This window comes from Dermochelys coriacea, chromosome 3 (genome assembly GCF_009764565.3).
Source record: "Dermochelys coriacea isolate rDerCor1 chromosome 3, rDerCor1.pri.v4, whole genome shotgun sequence".
Classification (NCBI taxonomy): domain Eukaryota; kingdom Metazoa; phylum Chordata; order Testudines; family Dermochelyidae; genus Dermochelys; species Dermochelys coriacea.
The window spans coordinates 115,011,368-115,030,865 of NC_050070.1; the positions used below are offsets into that span (position 1 = coordinate 115,011,368).

Consider the following 19,498-nt stretch of genomic DNA (forward strand, 5'->3'; position numbering starts at 1 on the left):
CTCCTGCACAGCGCAGGCCACAGAACATCACCCACCCACTCCTATGAAAAACCTCACCCATGTCTGAGCTATTGAAGTCCTTAAATCATGGTTCAAAACTTCAAGGAGCAGAGAAGCCTCCCTCAAGTCAACCATGCCCCATGCTACAGAGGAAGGCAAAAAAACCTCCAGGGCTTCTCCAATCTGCCCTGGAGGAAAATTCCTTCCCGACCCCAAATATGGCAATCAGCTAAACCCTGAGCACATGGGCAAGATTCACCAGCCAGATACCCAGGAAAGAATTTTCTATAGTAAATCAGATCCCATCCATCTAATATCCCATCTCAGGGGATTTTGCCTATTTACCCTGAATATTTAAAGATCAATTACTTACCAAAATCCCATTATCCCATCATACCATCTCCTCCATAAACTTATCGAGTAGAATCTTAAAACCAGATAGATCTTTTGCCCCCACTGCTTCCCTTGGAAGGTTATTCCAAAACTTCACTCCGCTGATGGTTAAAAACCTTCGTCTGATTTAAAGTCTAAACTTCCTGGTGGCCAGTTTATACCCATTTGTTCTTGTGTCCACATTGGTGCTGAGCTTAAATAATTCCTCTCCCTCTCCTATATTTATCCCTCTGATATATTTATAGAGAGCAATCATATCTCCCCTCAACCTTCTTTTAGTTAGGCTAAATAAGCCAAGCTCCTTAAGTCTCCTTTCATAAGACAAGTTTTCCATTCCTCAGATCATCCTAGTAGCCCTTCTCTGTACCTGCTCCAGTTTGAATTCATCCTTTTTAAACATGGGAGACCAGAACTGCACACAGTATTCTAGGTGAGGTCTCACCAGTGCCTTGTATAACGGTACTAAAACCTCCTTATCCCTACTGGAAATGCCTCTCCTGATGCATCCCAAAACCGCATTAGCTTTTTTCACAGCCATATCACATTGGCAGCTCATAGTCATCCTATGATCAACCAATACTCCAAGGTCCTTCTCCTCTTCCGTTACTTCTAATTGATGCGTCCCCAACTTATAACTAAAATTCTTGTTATTAATCCCTAAATGCATAACCTTACACTTCTCACTATTAAATTTCATCTTATTACTATTACTCCAGTTTACAAGTTCATCCAGATCCTCCTGTATAATATCCCGATCCTTCTCCGAATTGGCAATACCTCCCAGCTTTGTATCATCTGCAAACTTTATTAGCACACTCCCACTTCTTGTGCCAAGGTCAGTAATAAAAAGATTAAATAAGATTGGTCCCAAAACCGATCCCTGAGGAACTCCACTGGTAACCTCCCTCCAACCTGACAGTTCGCCTTTCAGTAGGACCCGTTGCAGTCTCCCCTTTAACCAATTCCTTATCCACCTTTTGATGTTCATATTGATCCCCATCTTCTCCAATTTAACTAATAATTCCCCATGTGGCACGGTATCAAACGCCTTACTGAAATCTAGGTAAATTAGATCCACTGCATTTCCTTTATCTAAAAAATCTGTTACTTTTTCAAAAAAGGAGATTAGGTTGGTTTGGCACGATCTACCTTTTGTAAAACCATGTTGTATTTTGTCCCATTTACCATTGACTTCAATGTCCTTAACTAATTTCTCCTTCAAAATTTTTTCCAGGACCTTGCATACTACAGATGTCAAACTAACTGGCCTGTAGTTACCCGGATCACTTTTTTTTCCTTTCTTAAAAATAGGAACTATATTAGCGATTCTCCAATCATTCGGTACTATTCCTGAGTTTACAGATTCATTAAAAATTCTTGCTAATGGGCTTGCAATTTCAGGTGCCAATTCCTTTAATATTCTTGGATGAAGATTATCTGGGCCCCCCGATTTAGTCCCATTAAGCTGTTTCAGTTTCGCTTCTACCTCTGATATGGTAATATTACCTCTATATCCTCCTTCCCATTTGTCATGCTACCATTATCCCCAAGATCCTCTTTAGCCTTATTAAAGACTGAGGCAAAGTATTTGTTTAGATATTGGGCCATGCCTAGATTATCTTTAACCTCCGCTCCATCCTCAGTGTTAAGCGGCCCCACTTCTTCCTTCTTAGTTTTCTTCTTATTTATATGGCTATAGAACCTTTTACTATTGGTTTTAATTCCCTTTGCAAGGTCCAACTCTACTCGACTTTTAGCCTCTCTCACTTTATCCCTACATCTTCTGACCTCAATTAGGTAGCTTTCCTTGCTGATCCCTCCCATCTTCCACTCCCTGTATGCTTTCTGCTTCTTCATAATCACCTCTCTAAGATGCTTGCTCATCCAGCTTGGTCTACAACTCCTTCCTATGAATTTTTTCCCCTTTCTTGGGATACAGGCTTCCGATAGCTTCTGCAGTTTTGATTTAAAGTAATCCCAGGCCTCCTCTACCTTTAGATCCATAAGTTCTTCAGTCCAATCCACTTCCCTAACTAATTTCCTTAATTTTTGAAAGTCAGCCCTTTTGAAATCAAAAACCCTAGTTGCAGATTTATTTTTGTTAATCCTTCCATTTAGTTTGAACTGAATTAGCTCATGATCACTTGAGCCAAGATTGTCCCCTACAACCATTTCTTCTATGAGGTCCTCGCTACTCACCAAAATTAAATCTAAAATGGCATCCCCTCTAGTCGGTTCAGCAACTACTTGATGAAGGAATCTATCAGCTATCGCATCTAGGAAAATCTGAGCCCTATTATTATTACTAGCACTGGTCCTCCAGTCTATATCTGGGAAGTTAAAGTCTCCCATGATCACGCAGTTTCCATTAGTATTTACTTGATTAAAGACATTAAAAAGGGCTCTATCCATATCCAAATTAGATCCCGGAGGTCTATAGCACACCCCAAGCACTATCGTAGGAGAGGCTTTACTAGTTTTCTTCCCCAATGTAATTTTTGCCCAGACGGACTCTGTCTTATCCATTGCATCGCTTCTTATTTCTTTACATTCTACCTCATCATTGATATACAATGCTACTCCACCCCCTTTACCTTTGTTTCTGTCTTTCCTAAACAGCACATACCCTTCAATACCTGTAGTCCAGTCATGACTACTATTCCACCATGTTTCTGTTATCCCTATAATATCTGGTTTCACTTCCTGCACCAGTAGCTCTAGTTCCTCCAACTCAGGAGAGGACCTATACTAAAATGGGAGTGTTGTTTATTACACAGCAATGCATTTGTAGAACTGTGTGAGGAAGCCTGAATGGCTTCTACTCATGCTATCCTTAGCTATTACCACTTTTTTATCCTGACTGAAGACTTGGGTCTTTCTTTCCTTGATGGGATTTATTCCTTTGACTCTGCCTATGTCAACACTGAAGCTACAATCTTTCAAGCGGAGGACTGAAGACGTTTCCTTGAAAGCTTAACAGTGCCACTCATCAACTGGCTGGAGGGACCATCTTGTGCAATCAAGGCCCTCTCTTCAGCCAGAAAGGACAGCAAGCCCAGAAACAAAATTTATCATCATTCCCCTATATGATATCACCACCAGGCTGGTCACTACTGGGAGACTATCATGTAGTTGATTCTTCTCACTACACCAGTAGAAACACATCGGTAGTAGCAAACACAAGGTACATCAGACTATAAGCTTCAGTGCTTTGAGTTTGCTACCTAGGACTTTAGGCCCAAATTATTTGAGGCTGAGGTGCTCACACCACACAGCTTCAGGTAAATATTTTGTGTCAGAGTATTACTGGATTTATTCAGAATTCTTCAGAAAAAAGCAACACCGTGTCTTAAAGAAACATCTCATCCCAAAAATGTGTACTTGTCTGCCAAGTCTGTATTTCTTACAGGTGCAGTAATTGATCGTTTTTTTAATTGACGTTTTTAAGCCCAAAACCCCAATATGCTGAGATTTAAAGATTTTTATCAGCACAGACTTCCTAATATGGGACATGAAGAGATACCGCAGAAACTTGCTAACTGTACATGAATGCCCTGCAGACCCATTGTTATTACTAATCCTTCCATAGTATGTTTATTTGCTTAACCCCTGATAATTCAAGACTACTTTATCACAAAATACACTTGCTTTCAATTATTTTGAAAAGTATCGTTTAGTTATGTTACTCTTATATTAGCATACTAGTAAATGTGCTGTATCATATGTTGTAAAAGTGATGAAGTCTTAGAAACGTAAACTATTATAACATTGCTGAGATATGGGCAGAGATTACCATGCGTTTTAGTTAAAAGTACTGGGTAAGTGGATCAGTGAGATTCTATTCTACAAGGAAATTTTTAATTGTAACTGAAATGAGTTTAAATTCTAACTGAAACTTATAAAAAAGTAATAGTAAAAGCACAAGAATTAGAGAAAGACAGAGTCAGCTGGAAATCTTGCCCACTTAAAAAAAGTGAGTTAAAAGTAGTTTCAGGTGCTATGCCTGCCCCTGACTCCCCGTACCAATTTCTGTGGTTTTATAATCAGTTTCCTGTTTTTAGAAATGTTTTTCCGTTTCCTCTTTGTGGGTGTGAAAGGCACATGCTAACATGGGAAGCTGACCATGAAACTGACTGGGCAAAGGTAAACAGACACTGTCAGTACAGAAGTGTGGACAATAGCACAAAGGAAACAAACTGAATAAAAGCTACTATTCCATTTTCCTCTAACTTTCAGTTATAATCTTGGTGTTAGTAATAAATGTAAGAGGTAAAAGAACTTCAGGCAGAATAGAGAATTTTAAAGAGCCTCTGTTGCAGAGTTCCTTTTTACACTGCTGGAGCAAATATAAATAAATAAAACGCTTTATAAAGATATATTCCCTTCTTCCCAACAGAGGGAATTTTTACCATGAATTTCTACACATTCACTGAGGCAGTCAGATTCTTGAAGGAAGTTGTTTTCATTCCCTTTGCAGCCACCATAGATGAAATGTAGGCAAGTGCCTGAAGAAACATCAAAGTGCCAGCGAGGGAAGTGCCCTTTACAAGGGCCAGCAGCGGGAAGCACTAAGCACTGCTCTGTTGCAACAAGAAAAGAAAACCATATTTCTAATCAGCTGTATCTCTAGAAGCTAAGCTCACATCTAAACATTAAAAATCCATTAAAATGTGAGAGTCTTGTACTCTCTGTGTACTTGTAACTTATTCTTTAATAAAAGGCTCTAGTTAATTTCATTTGTTAAACATATTGGATTGTTTCAGCTTCCTGGCAAGGGAACTACCTATGCTTTGACTGCACTGAAAGCTCTGATTTCACTGCAGCTTCTGTAGCTTTTGCTAAGATAGTGTTTTATAACTTCCAACAGTGATATTGTTCTTCACAAAAGCCTCTTTGCCTACTAAGGCAACAGTATGTGGGGTTTTGGGGTTATTATTATTATTTTTTTTGGTCTCCATTAGTAGAAATACAAAGGTGTCACAAAAGACTGTGCTACATCAGACACATAGATTCATCGATATTAAGGTCAGAAGGGACCATTATGATCATCTAGTCTGACCTCCTGCACAACACAGGCCACAGAATCTCACCCACCCACTCCTGCGTAAAACCTCTCACCTATGTCTGAGCTATTGAAGTCCTCATATCGTGGACTTCTCTACATTTACATCAGCTAGCTGTACTCAGAAAAGTGCAGTTCTAAAAAGGGAAGAGACCATAACATAAAGAATTTCCTTCTCTCTCAGTTCACATTGGGTCAGATACTGTCACCCTTACTCACACTAAGTAGTACCTTCCTATGTATGAAGTCCCATTGAAGCTTTTTCCTACATATCTGTAACTGCCTAGCATGCTGCTAGGTAAATAATTAATAACAGCAGAGCCCACAGCAGAAGTTTTCCATATTTGCTTTCTTTGAGTGTTTTGTACTGTTTGCCTCTAAACTGGTTAGATTGTATTTCTAGCATTTTGGAATTTTTCTTTTATTTTTACCAACTGCTAGAAATGATGCCTGGCAAACTTTAAAGGTAAATTTTTAGGTATAATTATTAACCTCCTACAATTTCCCCCACATAACCTATATTTGCAAGATTTTGATTTTGACTAGGTGCCATCTATTATAAAAGGTACTTTTTTTGGTTAATGAAGACTGACTAACTGAAACTATTTCTTTTTTTATTCTTACCTGGGATAAACCCACTGATTTGTTTCTTTGGTCCCTGAGAGAGTGATTGGTTAGACTTGTCTGCATCAAGTGAAAGTTGTGGCTGATTTCTTATAGTGTTTTTCTGGGTGTTTTCCACGGAGTTGTCTGCATCTTTAGTCAGGCCTATGCTCCTTTGTTGGGCAGTGCTGATAGCTGCATGAGTTGCTGTCTTTCGGCCAGGATTGACTGAATTAATGTAAATAAAAACAATTATTATTTTTGTATGGAAGTGAATGGGAGTTTTTTGATAGTAAAGATGGCAGAATTTGGCATCAGGGAGTTTTAACATGTTTATCAGACTCTGATACCACTCAGCATTCAGACCTCTATTATATGACAGTTTTTCTTTGCCTTCTGAGATGCTGACTCTAAATTTCAGAGAGTTACAGAGGATTTAGATGCATAGCTCCCACTAGGTAATCCCTTGAAAAGAGTTATGTTCTTAAAAGTGACAACTCAAAAGTGAACAATGTATGGCTACAGCAATGAATCAAATGAGGCTTTCCTTAATCTCACCATTGTCATTATTGCAGCAAATCTGTTACCAACAATAACCAGTTCTTTGGATTTAGGATTCTCTGCTCTCCTGTGTTTTTTGCTAAACTCTCCTTAAACTGAAAAAACATCCCACGGGTTGCCCTGTGATGTGATATAATTATAAAATTAACTTTGAATCTCTGTTTTTGCAGAGCTAGTATATAAAACTAAAATACAATGAGCTATGTAATGATCATGCTTTTCACTTTATTGTAAAGTGTAGATTAAGACTATAGCAGTTTAAAGCTACCAGCATCCCACAGTCAAACTCTAATTATTTCACAAAATGGGTAGCACATCTCTGAAGAAGTGTCTAAGCATTTCAGCCACAAAAACCACAATCAATCAATCAATCTTAGGTACTTATATGATCCCAATTACCACAGTATCTGAGCACTATCCCCATTTTACAGATGGGGAACTGAGGCACTGGGAAATTAAGTGACTTGGCCTGTGGCAGAGCAGCGACTTGAATCATGTCTCCAGAATCCCAGGCTAGCATCTAACTACTGGACCATCCTTCCTTCAGATACCATGTGTTGGGAAGGTGCAATCATTCCAATTCAATTCATAAAAACACTCTCCAGCACCACTACATAAAACTGAGAGTGGATAGAACTGACAATTTAATATACCCTGGGACTATATTCCTTTCTAAATGTTAATTATGCTCCTAATAAACAGTGTACCATATCAAGAAGGGAGAACATCTTACAGCATATTCCTACTGCAGAACAAAAGAAGGGCATGAAGTCAAAGTTGTGTGAGTGGTGTAAACTGGGTTGGGGGATGCAGGATAACAAGGCAGTGGGATTGGCTGGATCCAATAACAGATCCTTTTTAAACATCCCCACATTTTGAATTTTTGAAAGATGTACAAATTTTTTGTGATGTGTACTCTGCATTAGATGTTTCAACCTCTCAGCTATTCCTTCAGATGAAAATAAGAACCCTGGCCTTAGAACGAAAGTGAAGAAAGAACTGATCTTTCAAATGTTTTGTTGAGAACTATTTAATATCTGTTACTCTGGGATCTCCAACAGTTCTAAAGTGATTTAAAAAACAATTCAATTCATTTTTGAACACCCAATAAGAGGACAGCTACCCTATACACCTGCTGTTTTCAATGAAAGGCTCTAAATAACTATTTTGATTAGAGAGAGCTAACTGTGCAGAGGGAGCACATTACTGCATTTCTTATCAGAACCCCCAGCCATTGCTTCCAAGACAAAAAACAGTGTACTATGCACTCACAGTTCTGACAGAAAGCTTCATCAGATCCATCCGGGCATTGATCCACTCCATCGCAAGCAAAGGTGATGTCAATGCAGCAGCCATCATCACAGATAAACTGGTAGCGAGAACAAACTCCAGCACAGCCTGTTGTAGAATAATTCTCAAATTACAAGAAGGGAAGCCCAAATACAGGATACTAAATCTAAAGAGGTATTACTATTTCAATGTTATAGCAAACCCCAAGGAAGACATCATGTAAAATAAAATGCTGCAGAAAGACTAGAACAAAGCTGCTGTTTCACACTATATATGTTGACACAGGAACTATAAAGAAGAGCTGGAACCTGCACCCTCTTCACTATTTTGGTAGCTTTTCTACAACAGGAGTTCGTGAGCTGGGGGCTGTAGCTGCCAAGAGGTCTGCAACACCTCAAACTCTGTGTAAACATAGCCCCTGTACTGAGGGAGATCAAAATAGCCTCTTTCCTGACTTTCTTTACCTAGCTCTGCACGTCTGCTCCTTTCAGAGAGTGAGTTTAGGAAGCTCTCTAATTAAGAAATAGAGAGCCAGGTTGGGGACTAGATAGTGCTGCTGCTATTCAAGGAAAAAGGAAGTTTTACCCTGTACTCAAACAGCAGAGGGAGCATAAAATTGGCTACAGTAGGGAGAAGCCAGCAGTTGGCTTCCTTCCTGGGGGCTCTGCACAGCAGCTCGTAATGGTGGGAAGCAGTTTGTTTTCTACAAAAATCCAGAGCAGCAAATACCACGCTTCCTGGAGCACTTGCCCAGACTATCAGTAGGGAGTCCGGCTTGGGTTAAAAAACCCAGGACAGTTCCTAAGTCAAATAAACAGGAACATTTTGAATGATGGAGCTTTAATTCCATTTGCTGCACACACCATTTCATAGTTGGATATTTATTTCCTGTCTGTGAGTGTTAATTTACATATGCACACACATGCATATTAATTTTGTTTTAGAGCTGTGTGCATTCCTTCTTTGTGTTGTATTTTGTCAAAACTCATCAAAGGACAAATGAAGGACATGATCCTGCATCCTTTATTCATATGAGTAGCCCCAGTAATTTCAAATGGAGCATGTACGTGAGTAGCATTGAGCCAACATTCTTGCAAATGACTTGAACTGGAAAGAAATTGATTGCTGCCTGCCCTAATCTTTAGATTTCTCTGATAATGAGAATGTCTATATCTGGACACTTCCGCATTGCTGTTAAATATTAAAGGTTTTCCTGCAACACATTTTGACCTTGTAATTATCAGATGTTTACAAATCACTTTTGCAGCAGTCCTCCCAATGCCAGCATGTTTCTTTGGTTTGTAAAATGCTATCAACTCCAGCATTTGGACACTACAACAGCAAACCAGTCTGCGGGAACAACTCAAATGATCAATTATTACACTGCTGTACTCCATAACAACAACTACAGTTAAAGCATGGTATGAATGTACACTGTCAGCTAAAAACCATACTTGGAAAAACACATTTTATAACCTTTAGTGCTAAAAACACCACAGGCCCTGTCTGCATTAAGAAAATCTGTACTAGTGTAACCACATCAATATCATTTGGGTTGCAACATTTCTGGGGAACATTTAAAAGGAAACCTCATCCCTTCTGAAAAAACACCGTCTAAAGAAAATTCCTGAATACTGTACATTTATATTATTAATTTGTGGAGAGTATAAGTCATTAATTGGTTCTTTTCTACTCTTCTGCTAAGCCATTTAGTTACACTAGTGCAAATGCCTAAAGGAGAAGTGCTGCACTGGTGCAGTTTAATCTGGTAATATTCCAAAGTATGCTCTTCCAATGTAAGTTAATCATAGTTACACAGATGCAAATTTCCTTAATGTAGAAAAACCCTATTACTAAAACTGAGAACTTCAAGAATCGAAGTTCCTCTCATCATTCATGCTGTTTGCCTCCCCCGCTCTCCCCTGCAGTCTTGGTTTCAGAACTTGAAAATACATAATCACTTTCTAGCCAATTTCAAAAAGAAAAGGAGTACTTGTGGCACCTTAGAGACTAACAAATTTATTAGAGCATAAGCTTTCGTGAGCTACAGCTCACTTCATCGGATGCATTTGGTGGAAAAAACAGAGGAGAGATTTATATACACACACAGAGAACATGAAACAATGGGTTTATCATACACACTGTAAGGAGAGTTTCAGAGTAGCAGCTGTGTTAATCTGTATTCGCAAAAAGAAAAGGAGTACTTGTGGCACCTTAGAGACTAACACATTTATTAGAGCATAAGCTTTCGTGAGCTACAGCTCACTTGCTCTAATGGATTTGTTAGTCTCTGGGGTGCCACGGGTGCTCCTTTTCTTTTTGCGAATACAGACTAACACGGCTGCTACTCTGATAAACCCATTGTTTCATGTTCTCTGTGTGTGTGTATATAAATCTCTCCTCTGTTTTTTCCACCAAATGCATCCGATGAAGTGAGCTGTAGCTCATGAAAGCTTATGCTCTAATAAATTTGTTAGTCTCTAAGGTGCCACAAGTACTCCTTTTCTTTTTGCGAATACAGACTAACACGGCTGCTACTCTGAAACCTATTTCCCCATGGTATTTCTCTCCCCCACCCCACCCCCCACTGTTCCTCTGATATTCTTGTTAACTGCTGGAATTAGCCTACTTGCTTGTCACCATGAAAGGTTTTCCTCCTTTCCCCACCCTGCTGCTGGTGATGGCTTATCTTAAGTGATCACTCTCCTTACAGTGTGTATGATAAACCCATTGTTTCATGTTCTCTGTGTGTGTATATAAATCTCTCCTCTGTTTTTTCCACCAAATGCATCCGATGAAGTGAGCTGTAGCTCACGAAAGCTTATGCTCTAATAAATTTGTTAGTCTCTAAGGTGCCACAAGTACTCCTTTTCTTTTTGCGAATACAGACTAACACGGCTGCTACTCTGAAACCTAGCCAATTTCAGTTTCCATTCGTGCACTAGGACAATGTTGCAATACCTGGGTTGTAAACGTTTCAGAAGAAAGTTTAAAAGCATAAAAAAAAGAAACAATCCAAAACTGCTGTAGTTTGAATACAAATTCACAAAGAAATTTTAATAATCATTAGTCTGTGGATCTTACACTTATTAATTGCTTCTTCCGTGGTCTTTCACAACAGCATATGCCCTGCCATGTTCTATTGATCCTGCATTGAATGTACAATATACCATCATAACATGCCTGATACATATGGCAATACCAAAGCTATGTTTTGCTTGCCCTACCTTGCATGTTCATCTGCAATGAAGTGATTAATCATGCAAACACATAAAAAGATGGTTTTCCTTCCCTTGTCCAAAAGTGTTTTTAACCCCTTCACTCATTTGAAATAGGAATACAGAAGGAAGGAAGCTATTATTAAATAAAAAATGACATTATGATATGCATCTGCGTTCCCATCTACCCCAAGAGACTTTTTAGGTATGCCACACTGCAGCAGTCACACAAACTGTGATTTCAATCATTTTCTCACCTAATACAGAGTGAACCATTGGAAGAACGGTCACAGAGATATTATCTGAGCTCTTTTGACCAGCAGTGTCTGTCACAGTCAGCTGGAAAATGTATACACCTTCTTGCAAGTGAGAGAGCTTCAATGTTCCTGGCTGTGGTACCTGATCAAAAGAGAGGAGCCAGAAAATTCATTTTTGAAATTCTAGTCCTGGCTACTGTACATTAACTGACATAGACACATTAACAAAATTGGACTTTTGTACGCTGCTTCTCAAGGAGATAAAATATTTCTCTTTAAGTCAGACTAGATCAATCAAACGTAGATATAATTTCATAACATTTAGATCTTTTGATGCCTTCTACTTGCAAATACCTAATGTTTAGCTTTCATGCACTGGTCTTAGTAATAATTCTCTGTGCTCAATTATCAGGTGTTGCAGCTGTAGTTATTAAGAGAACAAACAGGATATGTGAACGTCTACAGTATCTACTGGGATGATGGGTGAAATCCAATTTGGAAGCTTATTTTACCTCATTCTTCAATTGTAAAAAATATGTAGCAACAATTTGGCTAGAAAACTGGGTTTTCATGTAAGTGATGGACAACGTATTTAAAGAGCTTGGTAATATTCCACAATGCTGCTAGTGTGTGCTTTAGGAAGAGGTTCCCTACATTTCATCTGTAGCCTACGTTTGTCTCACAATATGCAGTCACATCAGGCCCACTACACCTAAAAGAAAGTTTTTCTGAGTCTAGAGAGGCTATCCAAACTTCCAAGGGAAGAAAGCTTATATCCCAATGTATATTGAGCAGGTGTTACACATAATGGCATGTGATGCTGGACTATATATCCAGCAGGTGATATAAGCAGGTGAACACCTGGTAAGCCTGAAGACTGATTTTATGAATCCAAATTTGCTTTATTCTTTACATCTTTATTCCATAAAGATTCAATCTGAGGCAGCATCTGGTATGAAAATTGTCAGCCCAAACTGTTGAAGTTTGGTGAAGGTATGAGTAACTGAAAACAGCATTTAATAATGGAAAGTGTGGGGCAACTTGAACAGTAGGGAGTGCTATCTACCCCACCTATAGTAAGTCAATATATTAAATATTAAAGTAATCTCTGTATATATATATTTCTACAAGCCCAATAATTTTGATGGTAAAAGGACAAAATATTCAAATAGCTTTCCTCCTCACGCTGTGAAACTACTTTTCTAATAATTGAAACATTGAATTATGTTGGAATGAAATACCATTTGATTCACAAATTTGTGTTGTATTGAGAGAACATATTTATTTAAAAATGTATAAGAGACTTTCCTGGGTTTCTAAATATTCTTAAATTTTGTTTTACAGACAACTTAAAAAAAAAATTCAGAACCACTACATTTTCTTAAAATGTATTTAGCACCATTCATCAAAGTAAAAACCCTATTCTTTCTTCTTTTGTCCAAATGCAGTGTGAGTGTGATAACCTGACTATTCTCTGAGGAACAATATGTGCAGAATACAGCAATTTGAACTGCTCATTTTGGCTTCAAAGAGTAGCTGTTGTAAACTGCAATTTGGCAAGAGGCAGCAGTTTAAAGAATGAACAGCGGTTTTCACTAGGCTATGAAATTACTTTCAAAACTCCCTTGCAATTTCCTTCAGATGCACCTGTGCTACTCATAAATGTTTTATCCCATTCAAACTCAGTTTTCTGCTTTTGAAAAATTGGCCTATATTTGTTTGATCCTAGAATTCTACTAGATTTTCTCTTTAGGCTCATTTTTTCTAACACTGCTACATAATGAACTAGTGGGCTTGTTTTGAAGAAGGAAGGCAAAAGTAGTACTAAAAGCACAGGCCCAATTCTGCTGGACTTACATGCATGACCAGTCTCACTTATAACCTTGGAGATCTTTTTATTTCTTTCTGAACATGTTCAGCTAGAACAGAAGCAGTACAAGTTTCCCTCCCCTCTTCACAACCCTCATGAATAGAAGAGGAAACTCTGATGATAGTTTTATTTTCATGCTGGTTCAGTCCTTATATTCTCTTAAGACTACCAACAAAGACACCCGTTACTGCCAACTCAGACAGTACATTTTGTGATGTGGATACCTACCACCCCGGTAACTACACTGAAACTAGCAACTCATTCACAAATTCACACTGGTGACCAACAGGTGAAAGGCTCTAGGCTCCTATTACAAATTCTTTGAGCCAGCAACTCCCTGAAGAATCTTTTAAATTTCAAGAGCCTGCTTGTTTCACTCACAAGAAGAGAACAGCAAAATGATGCAATAAGGACATACTAGTACCCTGCATTGTTTGTTGGTGCGTCTCCTGCTGGGTTGAGATTTTCAAAATATTGAAACTGTCATTTTGGAAGTGCTCTCTTTTTTCTCAAGAGGACATTAACAAAGAGAATTAATTTTTGTGGAGAGGAAGAGATTAAAGTATAGCCCTTTCCACCCTACTTTACAAACTAACTTGGAACTGAAGAGTTTATAGAATCAAAAAGCTCAAAAAAATCGAACACCTCAAAATGACAGCAGGTATGGTGCATAAGTTGCTGTATGGTTCATTGTATCACTTTCTTCTCATGCTTCAAATCTCTGCAAAGTGATTTCCAATACACTGAAGGCATCAGAATGTGAAAGGATGTCAACTTGTTCTTCACCAACATCACTTTTGTAATGTGATTTATTTTTTCCCCATGGGGGAAAAATAGTTTGTATTACTGGTCATTAGTTAGACTGGGTTTCATAAAATCCAGACTGCACTGTATTTAACAAATAGTTTCTCCTTATTTGATTCGTTTGTTTGACCAGTAAGTGTCTGCAGCCTAAGAAACCATAATCTCATAAACACTTGCCAAGCCTTCTCCAAAGCCCACAGTCTGTTAGTCTGTCTCAGAAAAACACCACAGTTATTATACAGGAGATTATATTCACATCTAGTTATAAATGACAGTAAAGTTACTCAATACAAGGGGCATCCTCCAGTGGTACAAATATGATGCTCCCCTTCGTTAGAGAGGAAAAGAGGGTGTGATCAGAGATAAAGAGGGGTTGCTGGGACATCTGTGCATCATATTGGTCACTGGCTATGCATTAGCTTCCTGGGGCCATTTGCAGCTGGTGTATCTCTGCACAGAGGGTCTTGCCCTGAACATAGCCAGCACTAGCGTACTGCAAACGTGAGCTTTACGCCACCTTTGTACATACATCCTCTGACCTGAAATCTCTGCAGATCCATTACCCCAGTCTGATCCTTTGCACTTCAATTATTATTAATGCTCCAAAGTGTACATTAATATAAAATATGATAAATAATGTATTTTAAAAAAATAATCTCTAAGACTTCAATCCAAATGAGGATCCAGCAGTGGAATCTCATTGCAATTTGTAGGTAGAAGGGATGTTTACCTATGTTCTGTAACCAGACTAAGCCTTGAACATATATCCTAATACACTTATAAAACAAGTACAATTTGTAGTGGAAAAGGAACCTTAATCTTAACCCCAAGGCTTTAACGGAGTTAAGGAACATGTTTAAAATCCTGTCCACACTACATATTGCAACTGTGTGATACTTAAGACTTCTGGCTTGGCACTATTTGAAACATGGATGGATCCAAAGAAAATTGAGACAGAGGATATTGGAGAGCCAGTGGAAGCTGAGAGAGCACTCTGGAGCTGCTTTAGGAAACTAAGGATATGTCTACACTTTGAGCTGGAGGTGTGATTTCCAGATCAGTTAGACATTCCCATGCCAGCTCTGATCTAGCTAGTGCGCTAAACATATAAGTATAGTTGTGGTGACACAAGTTAGCCTCCCCAAGTTCCTACGGTCCCAGGCAGGCTTGCACTCAGAGTGGCTAGCTCATCCTTCAGAACTATCTTGCTGCAGCTACACTTCTATGTTTAGCATGCTATCTCAATCAGAGCTAGCGTGGGTATGTCTACCTGAGCTGGAAATTACACCTCCACCTCTAAGTGTAGATGTAGCCAGAGGCAAGCTCTGGAATTATCAGGTGGGAAAAAGGAAGGAGAGCCTGAGTTTTAGAGTGGGCAAGACACAGATGACAGAGTGCCAGAAAGGGCCATTAAGGCAGAGGGATTATGGCACACAACACTAAAAGACGGGGCAAAAAAATGTGCCAGAAAGTACTTGTGGTGGGATGGGAACGGAGACAGACCAGCAAAGGGACCAGGGCAAGACATAAATGGAGTGGTCCATGGAAACTTTGATGGTGCAATAGGTTATCTGGGAACAAGGTAAAGATCAGAGAGGCTCAGAAAGCATGCAGAATGGGCTGCCGGGTATAGTGTCTAGACAAAATAGTACATGTAGATTTGCTGTCTCCAGTCACTGCTTGTTTTGCTCTTGCACTTATAGCTGAAGCTACTTATTTTGTTTAAACACTGTAATATAGGGCATCATCCAAAATGTATATGAAAACCAATTTGTTGCATTTGCATTAGGCATTGTCAACAGGAGAAAACCAGTGGGGATAGAAAACTATTCTTGATCAAAAGTCACTTGTACTCCCTAATAATTACTGGACTTCCAAAACAGAGTCATTATTCTGAAATAAAATTACTTCTATTCTAGAACAGAGTGTGCACATGGAAAGCTATTCTGGAATAGCTATTGCAGAACAGTCTATTCCACAATAGCAATTCCAGTGAATTTCCCCAAGTAGACCAGCCCTTAAGGGTATGTCTACAGAGCAGCTAGGAGTGAGCTTCCTGGCCCAGGTAAACAGAATCACAAAAGCTCTGCTCAATCTAGTGTGCTAAAAATAGCAGGTGGCAGCTTGGGCTAGCCACCCTACGTAAGACTCAGAGGGTCAGGTGGTCTTGGACTCAAGCAACTGGCCCATGCCTGCTTCTGTCCATGCCATAACATCCACACTGCTATTTTTAGTGAGCTCGCACAAGTCTCTCTTCCTGGGCTGCGAGGCACACTCTCAGCTGGAGAGTAGACATACCCTAAAAGAACCTGGACTGAAAATGCTCAGAAATATGTACAGCAATGCTGTACTGAAAATGATTAGAATAATATCAAGAAGGAAAGAGATGTTAGTTCAAAACACCTTAAATTGTTTTTTATATAGCATTAACAGTTAAAAAACTAACCAAAAACTACTAATATTACATAGTTCTGGGGAAAAAACATTTAGATGAGCAAGACAAATATTTGAGGAATGAATTAAAATGTTTTTGGAATAGCTGTGGCTGAATTGTAATCTTGGCAAGTGCTTATGCACACAAATCCAGTTAACAATTAGTGTAGTGTGCCTAACTCCCCACATACGGTCACTGAAATTCAATTATTCATGCCTGCCATGTTTAAAAGGACTCAAAAGCCATTACAATTTAAAGGAATTTCAATTGTAAAAACGGTAAATAAAGAAAAATGGCAAATTTTAAAAATCACTTCACTAGAGAACAGGAATATAGTCTACGTAACACGTCAGAGAGGTGTAAAGTGACACTGGTGTAACTAAGAATCAGGCCTCTTGTCTATAGTATATTTAGTCACCTAAATTTTTTGGCACAATGCCTCTTTAGTAATTTAAATAATCAATTTTTTTAGCATGTTATGTATAAGATAATTCACTAATAGTGACTGCAAAAATGGGCTTTCCTTAATGTGAGTGTGTTAAATTTTTAAACTGAACTTTTTTTATGCTTTTAAAAATTGTATAAGATACCCAACGTTTCATCTAGGCACTTCTGATCATTTGAAATAAATAAATATTAATAAATATTTATAAATGGCATTGGAACATAAATGTTTTTAAAAGGATGTCTTATAGTTAATATTAATTTAAACTGCATACAGAAATGACTGTTACCCTATAAACTAATGTAACAATAATTTAAAAAACCAGTACAAAATGATAGTTTCCATAAAATGTCGAGTGGCTTTTTTAATTTGACACCAATTATCTAGTCACCAATTCCACATACCAACCATGGACACAGTAACATGTTCTCCAGTATTTAGAAAACAGTAATCTAAACCTATGGTGAATTTATACAAATGAAGAACGCATGGCTATTTAGGTACATCCCAGGTGCATCCTGAAGCACAAACTGAAGACAAGCGTCTATCATACCAGAGAAATGTGGTTATCGTATTGTAACCATATTCCCTAGAGTGTGAGATTCCATTTTAAAAATGGTGTAATCAAAAAAAATAGTAAGGTTAAGTAATTTTGGGACATGAAATTGGACTAGTTGAAAACTTAGGCCTCAGTGAGCAAGTAGCTCCGCATAGGTAGACCCTTGCACCCATGTGGATCTTCTACAGTCTACTCTGAAATCAGTGGAACACTACACAGATCTGTTCATTGTCAAAGTAGAACTTTTACGTATAAATCTTCCAAAACCATGTACGGGTTATGACTTAACCTTTTATGCATGTGCCTATTTCAAAGTGTTACTTAGTATTTGCTACTGTATGATGATGCTTAATTGTTACCGCCATGAATGTTCTAGAACTTTTTTTTCTCAACAGACTTATGGTGCTGAGCACCTTCTGCAAAGTGTGACATGCTCAACGTGGGAGTTGAGGGTATACATGGTTTATAATGGGGGGCACTGAGCACTTTACAGTACTGAGCACAATGTAAGGAATGCTGAACACTAATCAAAATGAAGAGAAATCTGTGGAATTCTTTCATTTTATCCATTTACAATTATTTTTTAAAACCTGAAAGACCTCAGGAGTTTTTCAGCACATACGACAGTAGCACTCTAGAATTAATGCTTGCTTTATAACATGGTTTATTGATAAATTCACTTTTCTCTTCTCATGCAATTAATCTCCCTGATGTTACTTATTCTTATTTTGGAGCAGGGTAGTTTGCTCCACGGGCTGGATAGCCCAGGGCTAACCAAATCCTGATTACAGGATGAGCCTCACCCGAGTGGGATCAAGTAATTCCCTATAAAGGGCAGCAGGTGGCTACAGGGGGGAAGAGATCAGAGACTGCTAGGAGTAGGCAAGAGTCCTGGGAGTTGAGACTCTAGCCAGAAGGAGTCCTGGGAGTTAAGATTCTAGTAGAAAGAGTGGGAGTAGCCTGCTAATACAAGATGGACCCTGAGCAGGTAATGGAAAGTGCAAAAGCTCCCCAGGCAGGGAAGCCTGGGAGTCGGAAGAGAAATGTTTGTTTGTGGGACTTTAATTTAGCACTTTGAGTCTTATTTTGAGTTATTTTCTGTGAATAAACCCAGATACCAAGGAGAGGTTTCTTGACCTCAGAAAAAAGCATGTGGAGTCTGTACAAAGAGGCCTTTGAGGGAGACATTATTAGCAGGACGCTGCAGAAGCACTCATGGTGATAAGGAGGTGCATGGAAGGTGGCCAGCCCCGTTACAAGCCTTATGACTTTTTTTTTTTTCCACCTTCCACTGGAATAGGGTCCTGGATCTATCTTGTTCTAATCCTTGGATGAAACTAAGCAGCAAATTCCCAGAAAATTATAATAAAAAGCCACCTGTCACATACTTTAATGGCTACATTCTGTAGGCAACAATTTGACAAGCAAATTATTCTTTAGCTAAATTATCATGAAAGAGAAGTTTCTTTCTACTGATTGCCTGCTGCAATATGACAGGATCTGTTTATAATCACCCCATCTCCCTCTGTGTCATCTACTTGCTCTTTTGTACATAAGTGCAATGTAACAGCTGTCTTATCTTGTTTAAACAAACAGCCCCAGTCTCCTTGGTGCTTTTGGATTTATGTACCATTTTAAAAATGGACAATAAAACAGTCAAATATCAAAATCATAAAAGTCAAGGTAAAAAACCGGAATATGTGTATGAATAATTATGAATATTAACTAAACTCTAATAAATTTAATGTGGTCTCTGCTAATTATCAATTAATGGGTGAAATCCTGACTCCATCAACGACAATGGAAAAACTCCCACTGACTTCAGTGCAACCAGGATTTCACCTATTAAGCATAAATTTGTGAAAAGTCTTTATTTTTGTTGAGCAGATCTACTCTTTCACAGGTATTTACTTTGGCACCAGTACTGTGGTTCTTTCACACATAAAACTACCATTAACTTTAATGTGACTTTTGCAAGCTTATATAATTCCAAGATTGACCT

General features: G+C 38.5%; 1 protein-coding gene across 7 annotated transcripts in view; it reads right to left on the reverse strand.

The window, feature by feature from the left end:
* The window catches only part of LRP11 (LDL receptor related protein 11), a 61,338-nt gene that overhangs the window by 32,268 nt on the left and 9,572 nt on the right, over window positions 1-19,498 (reverse strand). For 6 of the 7 annotated variants that reach the window (XM_038393787.2, XM_038393785.2, XM_038393781.2 and 3 more), the window contains exons 3-6: window positions 11,385-11,526; window positions 7,892-8,017; window positions 6,080-6,286; window positions 4,803-4,973 (exon numbers count right to left, since the gene is read on the reverse strand). In XM_038393787.2, coding sequence (XP_038249715.1) covers window positions 4,803-4,973; window positions 6,080-6,286; window positions 7,892-8,017; window positions 11,385-11,526 — 646 coding nt within the window. The remainder of the gene's footprint in view (window positions 1-4,802; window positions 4,974-6,079; window positions 6,287-7,891; window positions 8,018-11,384; window positions 11,527-19,498) is intronic. The other variant, XM_038393786.2, reaches the window with a different exon arrangement.